This window comes from Camelina sativa, chromosome 20 (genome assembly GCF_000633955.1).
Source record: "Camelina sativa cultivar DH55 chromosome 20, Cs, whole genome shotgun sequence".
NCBI lineage: Eukaryota > Viridiplantae > Streptophyta > Magnoliopsida > Brassicales > Brassicaceae > Camelina > Camelina sativa.
In genome coordinates, this window is record NC_025704.1 from 11,147,570 (window position 1) to 11,163,536 (window position 15,967).

A 15,967-nucleotide genomic window follows, 5' to 3' on the forward strand; every position below is an offset into this window, starting at 1 on the left:
TGCAAAAGACAACTTCAAGATAGTAAAATCGAAATTTTACTGCAATTAGCAGGGAAATCTCCCAACAACCAGAATTCAAAGCAATGCCTTAGAGGGCAGAGGAAAACAATGCCAAAGGAATGAAAATAACAAAGAAGCAGAGGAACACAAAAGAGTACCCAAATCCGAATGATAATAAGAATCAAAAGGAGATCTTGTTTTATTCTTCAAACACCGGAACCACTCTCTTCAAACTCTTTACTGGTTCCGATCCGAGTCTTTTTTCTCTTTTCTTCAATCCTCCTGAGCAAGAGGAACAGCCTGAGCCTATAAGACACAACGAAACAGTAGAGATATCGCGTTAGAGACAAACAAATGTACCATTCTTTGAAAACTAGAAGTGTTCAAGAATGCATACCAATGGGCGGTACTTCAATGCATAGAACATTTCAAGGTAACGGCGGGCCTCAAGACGGTCAAGGTTCGAAACATGCTTCCAGAATCCATACACACCAGTCAATGTCAGGAGCCTCTGTGAGTATATCTGCCAGGTGTATCTGCAAAACCAACCAAAGATGAGTAAAGGCTAAACTTGAGAATCTAAATGAATTAGAAAGAGAGTGATGAGTTTTCTTACTTCTCCTCGATCCTCTGCAGTCCTCCTTGTGAGATCTCATCCCAGTGAGATGGATCTTCCTTACACTTGGTGAAGAAATCAGCAAGAGTATCAGCAGCCTGATCACCGTGGTACGGGTCAATGTGGAAACCTGATTTGCCGTGCACAATGATCTCAGCAGGACCACCTTTGCAAGTGGCGAACGTCGGTAGCCCACAGGTCATTGCCTCCACAACAGTCAACCCAAAGGCTTCATACAATGCAGGTTGCACAAACGCACCCTTGGTGTCACAGATGTACCTGTACAGCTCACCGTTCCTGACCCGGTTCATCTGGGAGGAGATCCATCGGAACTGACCGTTGAGCTTGTATTCCTCAATGAGATCATACATTTTCTTCATCTCAGCCTTCTCTTCGTTGTCCTTTGATTCTTTCCTCCTGTCTCCTCCCACAACCACCAAGTTAGCTAGCTCACGCAGGCGGGTGTTCTTCCCGTACCACTCAACAAGACCTGACAAGTTCTTGACACGGTCAAGCCTAGCCATGGTGAAGAGGATCGGCTTCTTCTTGTCCTTAAGCACACATCTGTTTCACAAGAAAAGCAAAAAGATTTGAGAAAAACAATCAAAAACGTTAAAGATAAAACATAAAGAGTAATAAAAAGCTTACAGGTGCTCTTCGTTCTCAACATCGCTATAGAGGAGCTCTTCGATCTCAGAGTGGAATTTAGTCAATCTACGCTTCTCCTCGGTGTAAGGGAAGTAGATGCTCATATCAGCACCAGGGGAGACAATGTTAAACTTGGGATCAAACACATCAATCCCGTGAACAACTCGGTACAATCCAGGGAGAGTAAAGGCTGTGTGACTCTCATACTGTCCAACAGTCTCTTTGCTGCAAAATGAGTAAAGAAGACAACTCTTATAAACTAAACCACTTCTCTGAAACTATTCATACATATGTTTACTTCAAACAATATCTTTACCTTCCAGCAATTTCTTGGAATGTACTGGTGATGATGAAATCAGTGTGATTCATTGCGAAAATATCCGCAGTGAACTGGCATGAGAAATGGTACTTCTCGTCAAGCGACTTCCAGTAGATATCAGAATCTGGATACTTAGTTTTCTCCAGAGCGTGAGCAATGGTACACTACAAGAGAATCATTCACAAAACATTATTATCTTGACCACCTGACTTTATTTCATTAGATGGTTATGAAATGTTAAATTCAAGAAACCAAACCTGAGTAACACCAAGTTTGTGTGCCAACAAAGAAGCAACAAGGTTTCCATCACTGTAGTTACCAATGATAAGGTCAGGCTTGCCATTCAACTCTTTCGATAACTCAACCGCAGCATCCTGAAATAGCAAGAGAAGTTCAGGTTTAATCTATAAAAAAGGCAAACAGAACACAGTATTAGAGGAAGAGGATGAGTGTACTTCACCTCGGCGTAAGTCTCTAGATATGGCCAGACTTCAAATCTTGAGATCCATTTGCGAACAATACCCTTCTCTGTTCTGAAGGGGACACGAAGAATGTCACAGTACTCAGAATCATAAACTCTCTCTAGACGTTCACCACATGTGGTTCCAACCGCATCAGGAAGCAGTCGAGTGAGCTGCAAAATAACCAGAACACACGGTTAGATTTTACACATCCGCAAGAATCCAAGGTTGGAGCAAAATCACTCAAAGCTTACAATGAGAATTCGTGGAGTAATGTCGAGTCCTTGTTGCTTAATACGTTGGAGCATCTCTACCTCAAGGGCACGTACTTGATCCAGAATGTAAACAACCTGCAATATCACAAAAAATTTAGCTAATCTTTGACAGAACAAGAAGTGTATATCTCTACTAGACTACTAGAGGAAGAGACTGGTTCTAACCTGACCACCAGTGTCAGGGTAACCAAGAACATTGTCTTGAGCAAAGTAACCATGGGGAGAGAGGATCACGACGTTAAACACCATTGGGACTCTTCCAAGAAAAGTCTCAAGAGTGCAAGGGTCAGGCGCCTCAAGAAGGTCCAAAAGAAGACGGATCATCTCAAGGACACGCTCAGCATTGTTACCCCATCCTCTCTCGAGACCAATCTCCTCAAACTTGGCCTCAAACTCTTCATAGGGTGTTTCAGGCTTAAGCTCTGCCAGGTACTCCTCTGCTTTCCTCAAGACGTGTTGCAGAGTGTTGAGGTTTTGAATCTTCTCGCTCAACATTAAATTCTACAAAACAAAGCACAAAGTCATTCAAACAAAGATTCTTGGTTTAATGGGAGAGAGAGAGAGATTTCAAATGGATTTAGTTCAATACCTTGCCCTGGTGGCTATGTAGACGAAGGAACTTAAGCAATGGAAGCAAGCTCTCCTTGTCATGAAAGAGCTTAGCTGAGAGATGACGGTTAAGGAACTCAACACCATCTCCAATGTACTTGTGGAGCGTTGGACGAGGGACAGACGCATTGAATGGCTCGAAATCAAGCTCAAGAGTGAAATCACCATTCTTACTGCAAATTCAAAATGACATTGTTGAGAGAAACAGAGGTAGAGAAAAAAAACAGAACTTTTTAAGTTAAGGAATTGGTTATAACATACACTCCATCAACGAGTTCTTCCTTGAAATGAAGAAACTCAGCAGGTTGAAGCTCCTCAACGAAAAGAGCATGGAGATCGACTTTTAAGTATTCCCAAACACCAGGACTTGGCCTCACAGCAAGAGCAACCCATGGTGGCAACACTATTGCTTCCTGTTTTTTTCACACCCAACCAAAAAGATCAAATTTTTTGTTTTCCAAAAATAAAAATCAAAACTTTTTCACTACCCATTTGAAGATTTGAGGAAATGTACCTGAGTGGATTTGAGAAGGTCAAAGAAAGCACCACCTTCAAGTTTCTTCTGGGTTTGTTCAGGCAAAGCCTCGAATTCAGCAATGATTTGGTTTTGTTGCAATATTCCTTTACCTTTAGCTTCAACCCTAAAATAAAATAAAAACATGTGAAGTTGATCAAACTTTTTGTTCCATAAACAAAAGTATTGAGAAAAGCCTATTGAAAAGGTGAGTAACGAATGAAACAAACCTGGAAAGCAAGGCAAGGACTTCATTCTTCTCAGAAACAAGCGTTTCGTTCAAACGCTCACGTTGGCTGTGGACGCGCGTTATCATACGTTCAGCGTTTGCCATTGATCAGACGCAGAAACAGTGAAAAGTGTTTTTTTTGTAAAACTGCGGAGAGAGAGAAATAAAAATCAGAGATTGTAATGATTTGATGAAAATAAAATGAAGTGTTTTCTGTTTTCCACATTCACCTCATATATATAAACAAAAGAGAAATATGAATTAGATATTATCATATACAACGATGGTCAAGATATTATAACTAAAAGTCAAGAAACTGATATCAAAGCATGACTGTTTTAGCCTTACAGAGTCCAATGTTATTACGAAAACAAAGCCTAGAAGGTTACTATTATATTCAACTACTTGACCCTCCTCTCTACACGTACACATGGCGAAACCAGAATTCGTTTCATGGTTTCTGGTTCCTAAGTTCGATAGATTGATGATCATTAAACAAATGTTTTGAGCCGACATCGAATTTGACGTTATAGAAAATTGAAAATGATGTTTTAAGAACAAATCTTATCCATCAAAAAAAATTTCATAAGTTTTCGTTAAACATTTCTATCCTCCTCCACCATCCATTGTTAAAAGCAATGGTGTGTGTGTGATTACGAATCTTTTACAAAACATCTTTGTCAAAAAATTTAAATCTAAGCGTGACTCATAAGAACAAAGTGGATGGAGACATGTAGTATAATATAAAGACAAATATAAGAATCCTGGGTACACGTCATACAAATACATTAAAAGAAAATTATTATAATTATTGGGGAAAACTAAAAAACAATTTAGTTTCTTGAACAGTCAGATGTCTCTATAGTGGATTCCATATTTGGAGTTTTTTCTTTTGCAAGAAAATGATTCATAATGCAAAAGAATTTTCCGAAAATGTTAATTATGTTTTTTAAATAATGATATTCTCTTTTTATTTTGCAACACAGCTGGAAAATTCTCTTATGAGAAAATTCCTCTAAAAAATAAAATTAAAAATAAAAAAGCGAGAAAATAGAATATAAAGCACGACTGATTCTTTAAAATATAAAAGAGTTTTGGTGTTTTTTTCCTAACCAGAGATTTTTCAGGAAAGAATTTTCTACAAGATGTGTTGTTTGATTCATCTTCTCTTTTTCAGAAAAAATAAACCAAGAACAAAACAAATCTAGCTAGCATTAGAGCTAAAACATGATTAAAGTAAATGCAATAGACAAACTTCTAAAACAAAAACAAAAAACAAATTAAAGAGAACAGAAGTAGTAAAGAACCTGGAGTAGTAGCTAGAGAGAGAAGTGGTTTGAGTAAGCTATGAAGGTTTACGTTCGATATGCTTCAAATTTATAGGGAGAGGATTCTGAAAGCTTAAATGCAAAATTTGGTAAGTTGATAAAATAATAAAATGAATCATTACTTCCTCTGTTTCCTTTTACGTTTCATTTCTTGGGCTCCAAACCCAGGACAAAAACTACTACAAGTCTAGAAGATAAATGGATTTTTTAAAGTCCAAGGTAAAAGGACATTTTAGGAAAAGAAGAAAGTTCTGGAATGGTGTAATTTTCCTTAAAAATGTATAATCACTAATACTTTTCTCCTTAAATAGAATAGATATCGGATTATATTACTGATCTTTGGATCGAAATTTACATAAATGAGATCTTATCTATCTTTATAATACTTGACAAACAAGAAAAAAATTATTACCATTTATAAAACCACAATAAGATATTTTTTTTTTCAGTGTGCCAAACAATCCAAACATTTCAATTTTTAAACTTAATATATTAGTACGTTTGACTCTGTGGGAAATTTGTTTGGCTTAATAAATGGAAACATTGTAATAATTTTTTTGTTGAAAATTTTTGGGGTAAAGATGATAAAGTGAATTACTAAAAGTATTAGCTTATCTTTAATTTTGAATAAATGCCAAGAGTTTTTTTCTATTATTAGCTAGTATTCATATATTTATGCTATCAAAAAGTCTTTAGAAGTTATTTATTTCTATTTTAAATCGACTTAAATTACATTAAGTTTCTCAACTTTAAAAAAATAATTTTTTACATTTATTGTGATTTGTAAATGATATGTGTTGTCTTTTTTACTAGTATTTTTTTATAAGTAACTTCTAAATATTTGACAAATAAGCTGTAAACTTATCACATGTTTTCTTTTCGAAAACTTTTCTACCTATAGATATTTTACCAAGGAAAATAATTAATTTCAGTTATATTAACTTTTTTACCTTCTTTAATTCAGTAAATTTACCCTATTTTTTGTTCTTTCTCTTAATTTAGAAATTAATATAACTCTATCAGCAATCTTTGATAAAATGATGAAAACGTATTTTAGAAAAATGGATGGTTGAGCTAAATCATATAAGCTCATCATCTAAAGTCTAAACTCATGCATAGTAATAAAATTGATGTGTTTACAGTGAACATAGTACAATATCACGAAGATGGACGTGACATTGATCACTCTGCAATACAAATACACCTCGACTAAAAGGTAGCATTACCGAAAGCTAGCATCATCGTACATTTTGCCTAAGTATTTTTCTACGTCTTAAAGAATCAAGTTGGACTGATAGATCCACGAAGAGTTGGTCCGTCTCTAACATTTTTAGGTGCGACTAAAAAAATTACGGTAAGCCAAAAATAAAAGAAAAAAGTAAAAAAAAAATTACGGTTGATTAATGTTAGTAACCCATATGTCTGACTCTGATGAATGATATATAACTTATATATTCACGTGATTACACGATTTTTCCTAGTATTTTTATACGTTATCAAATTTTATTGGTATCATATGTTCAATGAAAATGATTTATGTATAACTTAACTAACAACAATTAATAGTCACTTACCTATTGAATTAGTTTTTTTTCTTTAATTATAATATTTTATGATTGTTTTGTAATACGATCTATTCAAATGTAGTCTTTTTGGCGATCAATCATCACTTTGCTTACTTTTTACAATTCATATCTCTTTAACAATGTTTTTTTCACTAGCACCAATATTGTGTTCCGGTTTTAATTGATGGTTTAGATAATGTAGTTTCGTGAGTTATGCAATAAAAAATTCAGTCGCCTTTTTGTGGAAAAATATTCCGTTAATAGTTTGTCATCCAAATTTAATCGGATGTTCCAGAAGCGACTTATATATTTTGTCATCCATTTGCTAAGTTTTTTTTATTCCAAGTTGTTGTTCATTTGCTAAGTTATTAATATTATACCCTTTGACTACATAGAAATTATACGTTGTGAATGATGGAAGAAATCAAATAAAAAATTGTAAATGGCCATCAATACATATCCCCATTTATCGACGACCACGTGTCGGAGTACAAGAAAGGTTTCACGTGGAACGACGGTATTAGTGAATCTAGGAGCTACACCAACAACAACAAAACAGGAGGCCAGGACGAGTTCTTGTAGCAATATTGGTTGATTGTGACGCGGCTTTCCACCGACTTTGGATAATGAAATAACAAAGTTGTGTAATCATTTTGTATTAGGATAAGGATTTAGGAGCTAGTGTCCAATTACAATTTTGATTAATTCAGTTTCGTACGTTAAAAGTAATATTTTTGGTCCACTAAACACAGTCCACTGTTATTTTTCTGTGGGGTGGTTTTTGACTTTTGAGGTGTAGGTGAAAGCGGTATTTTAATTCTCGTTTATTGTTTTGTTATTGTGATTTAGTAATGGTTGCTGACAATTACAACAAAAGAAAAAAATGGTTGTGAGTTTAGAGGAAGTGGAATAGGGTAGATAGATTATTATTTCTCTCTAATTTGCTACCATTATAACACCTTTCATCTAACCCGTTTAACATTTAACAACGTTTGTTCCACTTTCTAATTTTGTTTCAAATCTATACTTCTTCAGTTCTTTCTTAACATATTGCATTATGCTTTCTATTGAATCATAATGACATCCGAGGCTATTTTGCCTAAATATACCAATTAGCAATAGAGTTTCCACCCAACCCTCATCCATATTAAAGCAATACTCATTATGTTTTGATGAATGTAACGAGAAAGAAGCTTTTGTTGTGTGGGCCTGTCTGTGTAAATGCATAATGTAAGTTAGTTAATAGATTTTACAGTGGTAATCTTTCAAAATCAAAATACTATTTACGATTCGACTAATATTAGTTTGTTGAACAACATAATTCTTAACTAAAAAAGTTTTGTTTCAGTGTTACGAAAACTGCAAGGTGTCTAAAACCTCTTTGAACAAGGAATTTTTGGTGATGAGTTGTTTTTTGGAGCAAACTAGGTAAATGGTAAGAAATGAAGAATTATGCAAGTTAATAAGTATATTTATATCAAAACTTTTATTTGGCCATTTCTTTTAGGACAACAAAAGACATGTCTCTATGAAATAATATCTCTTTTAATTTGTTTGGCAATTTCACATAAATTAAGAAAACATTTTAAATTATCTTTTTAAATCTTATAAATTCAAATTGAGTTTTGATAATTTTTGTGGATTTGAAGTTAAATTAGATACTTTACAGTTTTTTTCTATTTCTAAGCATCTTCTTCTTTTTTTTTAATAAAAATTGTGATGTTTCATTTTGATTTTTAGGTAGTAGTCAAACATTACATGATTTCCATTAGGTTTGCCTAATTTCTGGAATTGAAGTTCCATCTTCTGATACAGAATCAGGCAACAACAAAATAATATTAAAGTGTTTCGCTATATTCAATCATCCATCATTTTCTTTAACAAACCACGACATCTAATGGTAATCTATCACGTTGCTATTAGGTTTGCATCTTTCTGTTCATCGAAAGACCGCAAATATGACATTGCATATGATAACATCTAGGAAATTTGATACTCCAATTCATCAGAGACAAATCCATGTGTCAGAAGTTTTTTCCCCTCACTTTACGTGTGTTTATGATTTGATATGTTTTACTAGCATTTTACAAAAGTTATGAGAATCATCTGCATACTACACCTGGTTTTCAACTTTTTATTTATGTTCCTACCTGATAGATAGGTTGGAAATATTTTTCTGGAATAAAGACTTAGAGAAAATAATGATACTTACTTTCCTTTCAGCTTTCAAGTGTCCTTCTAGTGTTTCTCTATATTAAGGAATTTTTTTAGTATAATCTGAAAGAATAATAGGGATAGAATTAGGAATTTGTCTCTTAAGGAACAGAGAAGACAAATAATGATGTTCTGTAACATCATTCACACCACACAGTTCTATATGTGTTATTCAAAAGACAAATCATCTGGTCTGATTTATTTTGATTATTTAGGCAATGCTGGGATGGTGTGAGTGAACCCTTGAAAGATCTCGTTACGATTAGTAACTTGTTGGCTGGTCAACACCTATTTGAATACTACTGTAGACTGTAGTTCTAAAACCAATGAAATGGCCAGGCTAGCAACATCTCTTTCCAGACCGCAAAACGCAAACGCGTAAGTGCAGTTGCGACTCGAATCGACTAGAGGGTGATAAAGAATCGATTTATTCTCAGAACAGACAAGAGCTTATACAAGATGGATTTAAAAACAAACAGATATTTACATCCGACCACAAACCAAAATTAAAGAGCCTAACATAAGTAAGTCTCAGACTATCTCACAAGTTTCTCTCCATAAACATGAATTTTTCCTCTTTCTTTCTGCAAGACTGCAAACTCAAACTTCTCAGCTATTTTAGTATTTGCTCCTCTTAATAGTTCTAATCTCTTTTGACAGGTCGTCACCGTGAAGTCTCGAATACATGGCACTGCGAATCTCTCTACCAGTCGCTTCTCCATGTTCGAACCGTAATACCCAAATGTTCAGAAGACCTCAAGTATGGTGAAGGCAAAGTATGTTCTTGTTGGAAATGGACGGTTGAGAGAGCTTCAATGGCAGATTGCTTCCCCGTACGCTACCCATTGTTTGAAGCTATCTGGGAAATCATCGCGAATCTTTGTGTGTACAGATTGTTCGGTTCCCATAGGTTCTTTTCCCTGCCAAAGGAAATAAATCCGGTTTAAGTTTCAAGTGAAGTAACCAAATCACAATATATGCCCCCAAAATATCAAACCATCTGAGTGCAGTGAAATATGTCGTATGATACCATACCAAATAAAATCACAGCGCTGAAATTACTTCACCCATAAAACTATTTTATTAGCTAATATTGGCCAGACTCTAACCATTTCATTTGTTAATTTAACGTTTTAAGTCATAGACTACATGCTTTGTAAAGAAGAGAGTAAGAAAATCCGTTTATTTGTGACAGGTTCAGCTACTAGATATCCTCTGCTCGTTAAATCCTATTATAGCATCTACTTCCAATCTGAGCTCGTTACGACTCACTTCCGTGGTTCAAGGTTTAGCCAATGGTTCATCCAGGTTCAGAGAAGATATCATATAGAAATCTATACGAGGTAGATGGCAGAAAGTAACACCAGTTCTCACTGTACAAAACTTGCTAGAGAGATATGCAAACTAGAATATGGAAGACTGACCTTCCTGCTGCTTGATCCACTCTCACTCATAGCTGGCGTCGGTTGTTTTGCTTCAGTAGTGATATTTTCTGATGAAGACGTCTCGGCGGTTGAATATATTGTAAGCAATGACGGCCTGCCAAGAGAACGCAATGTGAATTGCATGACCTTATACCGTTATACGTAGTAAAACTGACTAAACCATGACTAGAAAAAATTGTTGATTATTCATGAGGAATACGCTATCATTGTTATATTAGTCATCAATGGTGAAAACCAAATGCAAATGGATATTTAAAAATTTTAGTTTTAACATTTTTCGACATCTATCAGCTGTGTTTTTAGATAGATGGACGAGGAAATGGTATAGACGTAGAAATTTTATACTTCTGTGGAATGAGATCTGGTTCCCCTATTGTCTGCTTAAAATCGTAAACTGATGTCTTTAGTGCACAGTAATTTTACCTGGACAATTGATCGTTCTCACATAGATTTTCCGACGAAGAAAGCCACTCAATATCAACGAAATTTGAAACACTAGACATATCTTCTTGCTCGGACAAGTAATTGGAGCTACTACCATTACGTTGAACCTTTTGGGCATCTCCAAAAAAATATGTGCTAGGCATTGACGGAGTACACCTACAGAGATGTTATAGCTAAATATCAAGACCAACAAGAGAGACAAGTGTTACTATGTACTAGCACACACACTATCTTAGCTACATGAAGCATAAAGACAACCACTTCATGAATATATGAGCTATCATGGGTAGAACTCAGAAGCACAATAGAGCTGCACCCAGCAAAATTATAATGCATACATAGCATGGAGACTCAAGCTAAATGTACCAGCAGCACATATTTTATCTAGCTATAGTGAAGAAAATTGTAGGAAAGATTTGAACAAACCTCGATAATGTTACATCACCGGCAGCTGGCATATCTGGTGATGACTCTGAAATTATATGAGTCACTTGGTGTGACGACACAAAGCCTTTATGTGATATGCTTTCACTCTTTCTACTCATTGCGGACATCGGAGTGTGACTTTCATGGAGAATATTCCCATCTGATAAGCACCTCTTCACAAGAAACCTGGAAGCATAGTATTAAGAGCTATGATCATAGATGTGGCGAAACAAAGTCTATTATATTTGTGCACTTTAAGACGAAGGCTAATAAAGATGAAAATTTGACATACCAAAAAAGACAGAGCAAATTCTTAAACATATAGAGCGTACAGATTAAGGTACAGTTCGATGCAATTAACAAACCAATCCTAGTTTTTCGTCAATAACAAATGCTCATACCTCCTTATGTCTAAATCATATGATAAGGGTCACAATAGTTTTGCGGGATCTAAATTGGAAGTTATGGTGAAGAATGGAGATATATAATTCCAGTGAACGGACAATGTTAAAATCTGTAGAGCCTATGTGTTTCAAATTCGTATAACACATACAATCATCAAAAATTGTCTCAAGGAGAAAATGGAACCACTAAACCTCTCTACCTACATGGCAGCAGCAATTTTATAAATAGGTGAATATCTAAAATTCAAGTTTGCAGTCACAGAACCCTACCTTTCATCTTCCCCCATGCTTATCTCTCCACTTTGTCCATTAGAGTGGGAACCTGAACGCAACTCCCAAACCGCTTGCCTCCCTTGTTCAGGCCGGAAAGTACCAAGAAATCTGCATACAGGAATCCACAAAGGCCCAAAGGATTTCTGTAAGTCTCTGGGAGATTAACGTGAAACGTGGATATATACAATAGAGTGAAAGAGACAAGCTTACATATTAATGGCATCTTGTTTATCCGCATCCATATATGCGTTATTATAATAACGTTGCAGAGTCCTCAAGAACTCTTGTGACTGGGTTGCTGCTTTCCACTGGCCTCGCCTCTCACTAAAAACCTATTGCACACCAGAAATTCTAAGAATCAACAAAGTGTATCTCAACAATAGTGAACATAATTTTAGCTTGAGTCGGCTGCAGAAGATCGAAACATCATAATTCAGTTCAGAACAATGGGACAGATTACAAAAGGAATTTTAACTGAAGTCCGAAATCCTTTGGCGAAAGTAAGATAATGAGGGCTCAACTGCGATTGAGATATAACATAGACGACATAGCAAGGGTCCCTTGTAATTCTTGTACATCAAAGACTAAGCTCAGAAATCAGACCAGCTTTTCTATAGACCAATATCATCCATAATTCCAAACGTTTCATGAGGAAAAAAAACATTTTAATATTTACCTTATGTACATGCTGCTCTAACTCAAGAATCATATCATAATAATAATAATAATATCAGCTGAAAAGCTACAGATAGGTTCAAATAAGCGATGGTGGATCAGCATGCATGAAGGATTCCTGATGTTATACCGAGAAACAAGGATGCACAGAGGAAACTAGATTTTTCATGAGTTAACATTTATTTTTAAAAGACATCAGCTGTTTTTTAACTGTGAATAATAAATTCCTTCGACGAGAAAAGGGATGTACTTTCTCATGGAGCCAGTCATGAATCGTTCCAACCAGAGACTATATGGAATCTATTTTGAACATAATTAATAGCCCAGTAGTTAGTTTCAACTAACTGTCTCTAGCAGAAGACTTAATATGGACAGTTCCATATGAACATGAACAAAACCATTCTGATGCTATGTCAGGACTTATACGAGTAAAGTAAAAAATAGAATTACCTTATTGTGGGCTGCAGATCCGCCATATTGATAAGCTAGTGTGTCTCCCATCATCTCGTATAACCCCATTAAAGTACTAGACAAAGGATCATCAAGTTCTATAGTTGGAGCATCTCTAATTCCTAAAGCATGAAGCTGTTGCCCTAGAGCAGCCCAACCATATGCATATTGGGCAACATTTGTACGATCAAGGCAATCTATGCAGTTGGTCCTTAGCACTCCCCTCTGGAGCCTGCTAGGCTTGATATCATAATCGCCATTTGCAGCATTCTTTCTTGGGCAAAAATTCTTCTCTAAGGAATCATATTCCCCACTATCATCATCAGAACTATTATGTGGAGACATATCGGCGCTGCAATTTTAAGACATTAGTACTGTAAGTAATTACTCTATCGCTGCAGGAAATTAACTTTTCTAATAGAAATATTTCAATGACATCATTTTCCACCAAGAAATGGCTATTACCCATTTACAAAGAGTAAAACAAATAATGGATAATTGGTGACAATCAACAAGTTATCCACATTTGCAGGAAGATAACCAGGAGAATAAATCCATTAACTACTTTGACAAGATTCAGTTGAAAGCCCACAGCTACATATAAATCGGAGAACAATATATATGATGAACAAGTACGTTACAGGAACTCAAGCAAAAAGGCTTACTCAGAAGAAGACAAGCTCATATAACCCTCAAGCTTCATTGCTGGTGTAAGTTGATGATAAAAGAAACCTGTCAGCATCAAAGCACAGGCAGCTACTTTTCCAAGAAGTGCCAATACATTTTCTGTTTTGCTGAAAGAAAAAAAAGAAAGAATAGAGAAAACTGGTTTATATAGAAATATGCATTGATATATATTCATTATCTGAAGCAGCTGGATCGCAAATTGAAAAGATACCTGTGAAAATGTTTGTGCAGGTCCCAGTGGAGGAATTTAAGCCGATTTTCTTCTGGCAGATCTTTGTTTATAAAGTCAATTGCATTAGCAAACTCTGCCCGGAGAATCGACTCCCTGGGTTTCCTCTCTTTGGTCTATGGATTGTCAAAAGTAACAGGAGACATCAGTGAAAGCTTGAGATGTGAGAGCATCAAAAATATAATGAACACACAATAGTTTGTTTCATTAAAAGTATAACTAGATTAAGGTGTAAGAAGATGCATCACTTGCCAATACAAAAAGTACCCAACGAAGTGATGATTTAGGCGTGATAGATGAAAAAAGCTAGATTAGGCAACTCACCTTGATCAAGTTCAGAATAATGATGGGGATTCCATATCGCTCCACAAGGTTTTCAAAGTGAAGTCTAGTTGCCTCATAGTTCAGGTCCTTTTTTGACACTGGAATTGACATTGAGGTGTTCAAACACAAAGAAAAGAGAGGGAGGGAGAGAGGTGACCAGGCAGTATTAGTATAAATAACACTTACATACTATATCAGGCTTAACTTTCATCCTTGAGGTCTCCTGTGACCAGAATAGAGGGATTGAGCCACGATTCTGCACAACAGAACTTATTTGCATGGGACGGTCTACAGGAACGTCCTCCGACACTATCTGCTCTGTTTCCACATCATTAGCAACATTGCCACTTTCGTTTATTCCTCGTTTCAAGTACCTAAAAGCAAAAGCGGGGTTTAGGAGAAACTAAGCATAATAACTAACTGAAATAAAGATGCCTAATTAAAATCTCAATGTTGGAAGAACCCTGGAGATAGACATATATTGCACAACTCTAGCGCATGCATTCCTATGTGATTAGCAATGTGGGCTTTATTTGCAATTATTTCATGTTACTGCTAAAGGTTAGAATACAGAACGAGTTATAATAGACATGTTACCACAGAAATGGAAACTATGGAGTGATGAAATCTGATACCTGGTTCCAGCATTATGGCGGGAACGTCTAGCAATTAGAGTGAGTTTGAAATTCCGTCCAGCTTCAGAAAGTGTTGTCTGCATGCACAGTAAAACAAGGTTCAGCATCCATAAATCTAAACAGTACTGTGAGACTATCAAGGTATTTGAGAACAAAAATGCAAGAGTATCATAGCTGTATCTGAAATAGCACGACCAATAATATCAAAATTGATACATCATAACTATTAAATTTTGCATGTGAGACAGAAAGCTTCTTTCCAGACCTTTGGGCAAGACAGACATGATTTAGGGATGCAAAATAATTAACCCAAAGAAAATGATACACAAATAAAATGACTATAGCTGTGAGGAAAGAAGAAAAATATTTGTATTTGAATTCGGGGAAACTTTCTTTTCTCTGATAGTAAATGGTGAAGAAAAACATACAATTTCTCACCTGCTTAAAAAAACCATACACCAATGCTACTGTCCACAGGGTATTCCGAAGATGATGTCGGGTCCCCCGAGTCAAGAATTCGTTCCACACAAACATTTTCTTATAGAGAGAACCTCCACTCTCATGGTCGCATATATTTTTCTGGAAACTTCGCATTACATTATACGAATAACTGAAAAAGAAGTCTTTTGTAAGGTCCACCATACACAGGAGTCTCTTGTACCTGTTTATAAACAAGTGGGAAACACCAATAGAAAAACGCAAGGGTTAAATGACTTCAGTTCATAAAATGGGTGGAAGGGAACGTGCACTCTCTCTTTTCACCAAACAGAACTCTCTTTAGCACTGGGATTTTAAATATACGTAAAAAAAAAAACACAGAATGTAGCAAAAGATATATCAACATACCTGTTCTCGTCTCTCGAATTTGCATAGTTGGTAAGCACGCTAGAATTTTGCAATGCAATTATCTCACTCTTTGACACTTCATAAATAACGTGACCACAAATTTCACCTATCTCTCTTCTTTCAGTTATAAGCAGCATGTAATATGGTCCCAAAAACTTAATGAACCCTGAAGAGCACATAAACGGCGTGAGAACAAAGCTGGAAAGTAAAACCATCTACGGATCTACCCTTCAGTAAACATAACTTGAGACCAAAAAAAAAAAAACACATACCAATAATTCCATAACAAAGAGTGACAAGTTTCAGCCCACCCGTGGCCTTGTTCCCTTCGTGTATCCGTTTAAGCAACTC

The 15,967-nt window shown here is 35.8% G+C and overlaps 2 protein-coding genes and 1 long non-coding RNA gene across 3 annotated transcripts in view; 1 reads left to right on the forward strand and 2 right to left on the reverse strand.

The window, feature by feature from the left end:
- LOC104770460 (sucrose synthase 1) lies at nucleotides 24-5,172 on the reverse strand. Its single transcript, XM_010494893.2, has 14 exons — nucleotides 4,979-5,172; nucleotides 3,673-3,818; nucleotides 3,443-3,569; nucleotides 3,190-3,341; nucleotides 2,909-3,101; nucleotides 2,485-2,820; nucleotides 2,299-2,394; nucleotides 2,044-2,217; nucleotides 1,841-1,957; nucleotides 1,581-1,747; nucleotides 1,265-1,489; nucleotides 617-1,180; nucleotides 398-536; nucleotides 24-306 (listed from the first exon to the last, which is right to left on the reverse strand). Exons 2-14 carry the CDS (start codon nucleotides 3,774-3,776, stop codon nucleotides 274-276), a joined length of 2,427 nt encoding a protein of 808 aa, XP_010493195.1. The 5' UTR covers nucleotides 3,777-3,818; nucleotides 4,979-5,172; the 3' UTR covers nucleotides 24-273.
- LOC104770462 lies at nucleotides 7,439-9,578 on the forward strand. Its single transcript, XR_764556.2, has 4 exons — nucleotides 7,439-7,794; nucleotides 7,913-7,999; nucleotides 8,994-9,302; nucleotides 9,439-9,578. It is a non-coding gene; the product is annotated as an uncharacterized LOC104770462 (long non-coding RNA).
- LOC104770461 (phosphoinositide phosphatase SAC4) overlaps nucleotides 9,191-15,967 on the reverse strand; it is a gene marked incomplete in the record, with an annotated part of 14,254 nt that continues 7,477 nt past the window's right edge. Inside the window, 15 exon segments of the mRNA XM_010494894.2 lie at nucleotides 9,191-9,698; nucleotides 10,203-10,317; nucleotides 10,647-10,823; nucleotides 11,094-11,279; nucleotides 11,768-11,878; nucleotides 11,981-12,102; nucleotides 12,896-13,247; nucleotides 13,561-13,689; nucleotides 13,794-13,927; nucleotides 14,136-14,233; nucleotides 14,322-14,509; nucleotides 14,771-14,847; nucleotides 15,209-15,431; nucleotides 15,617-15,782; nucleotides 15,889-15,967. Of these exon segments, the coding sequence (XP_010493196.1) occupies nucleotides 9,591-9,698; nucleotides 10,203-10,317; nucleotides 10,647-10,823; nucleotides 11,094-11,279; nucleotides 11,768-11,878; nucleotides 11,981-12,102; nucleotides 12,896-13,247; nucleotides 13,561-13,689; nucleotides 13,794-13,927; nucleotides 14,136-14,233; nucleotides 14,322-14,509; nucleotides 14,771-14,847; nucleotides 15,209-15,431; nucleotides 15,617-15,782; nucleotides 15,889-15,967 (2,265 nt within the window).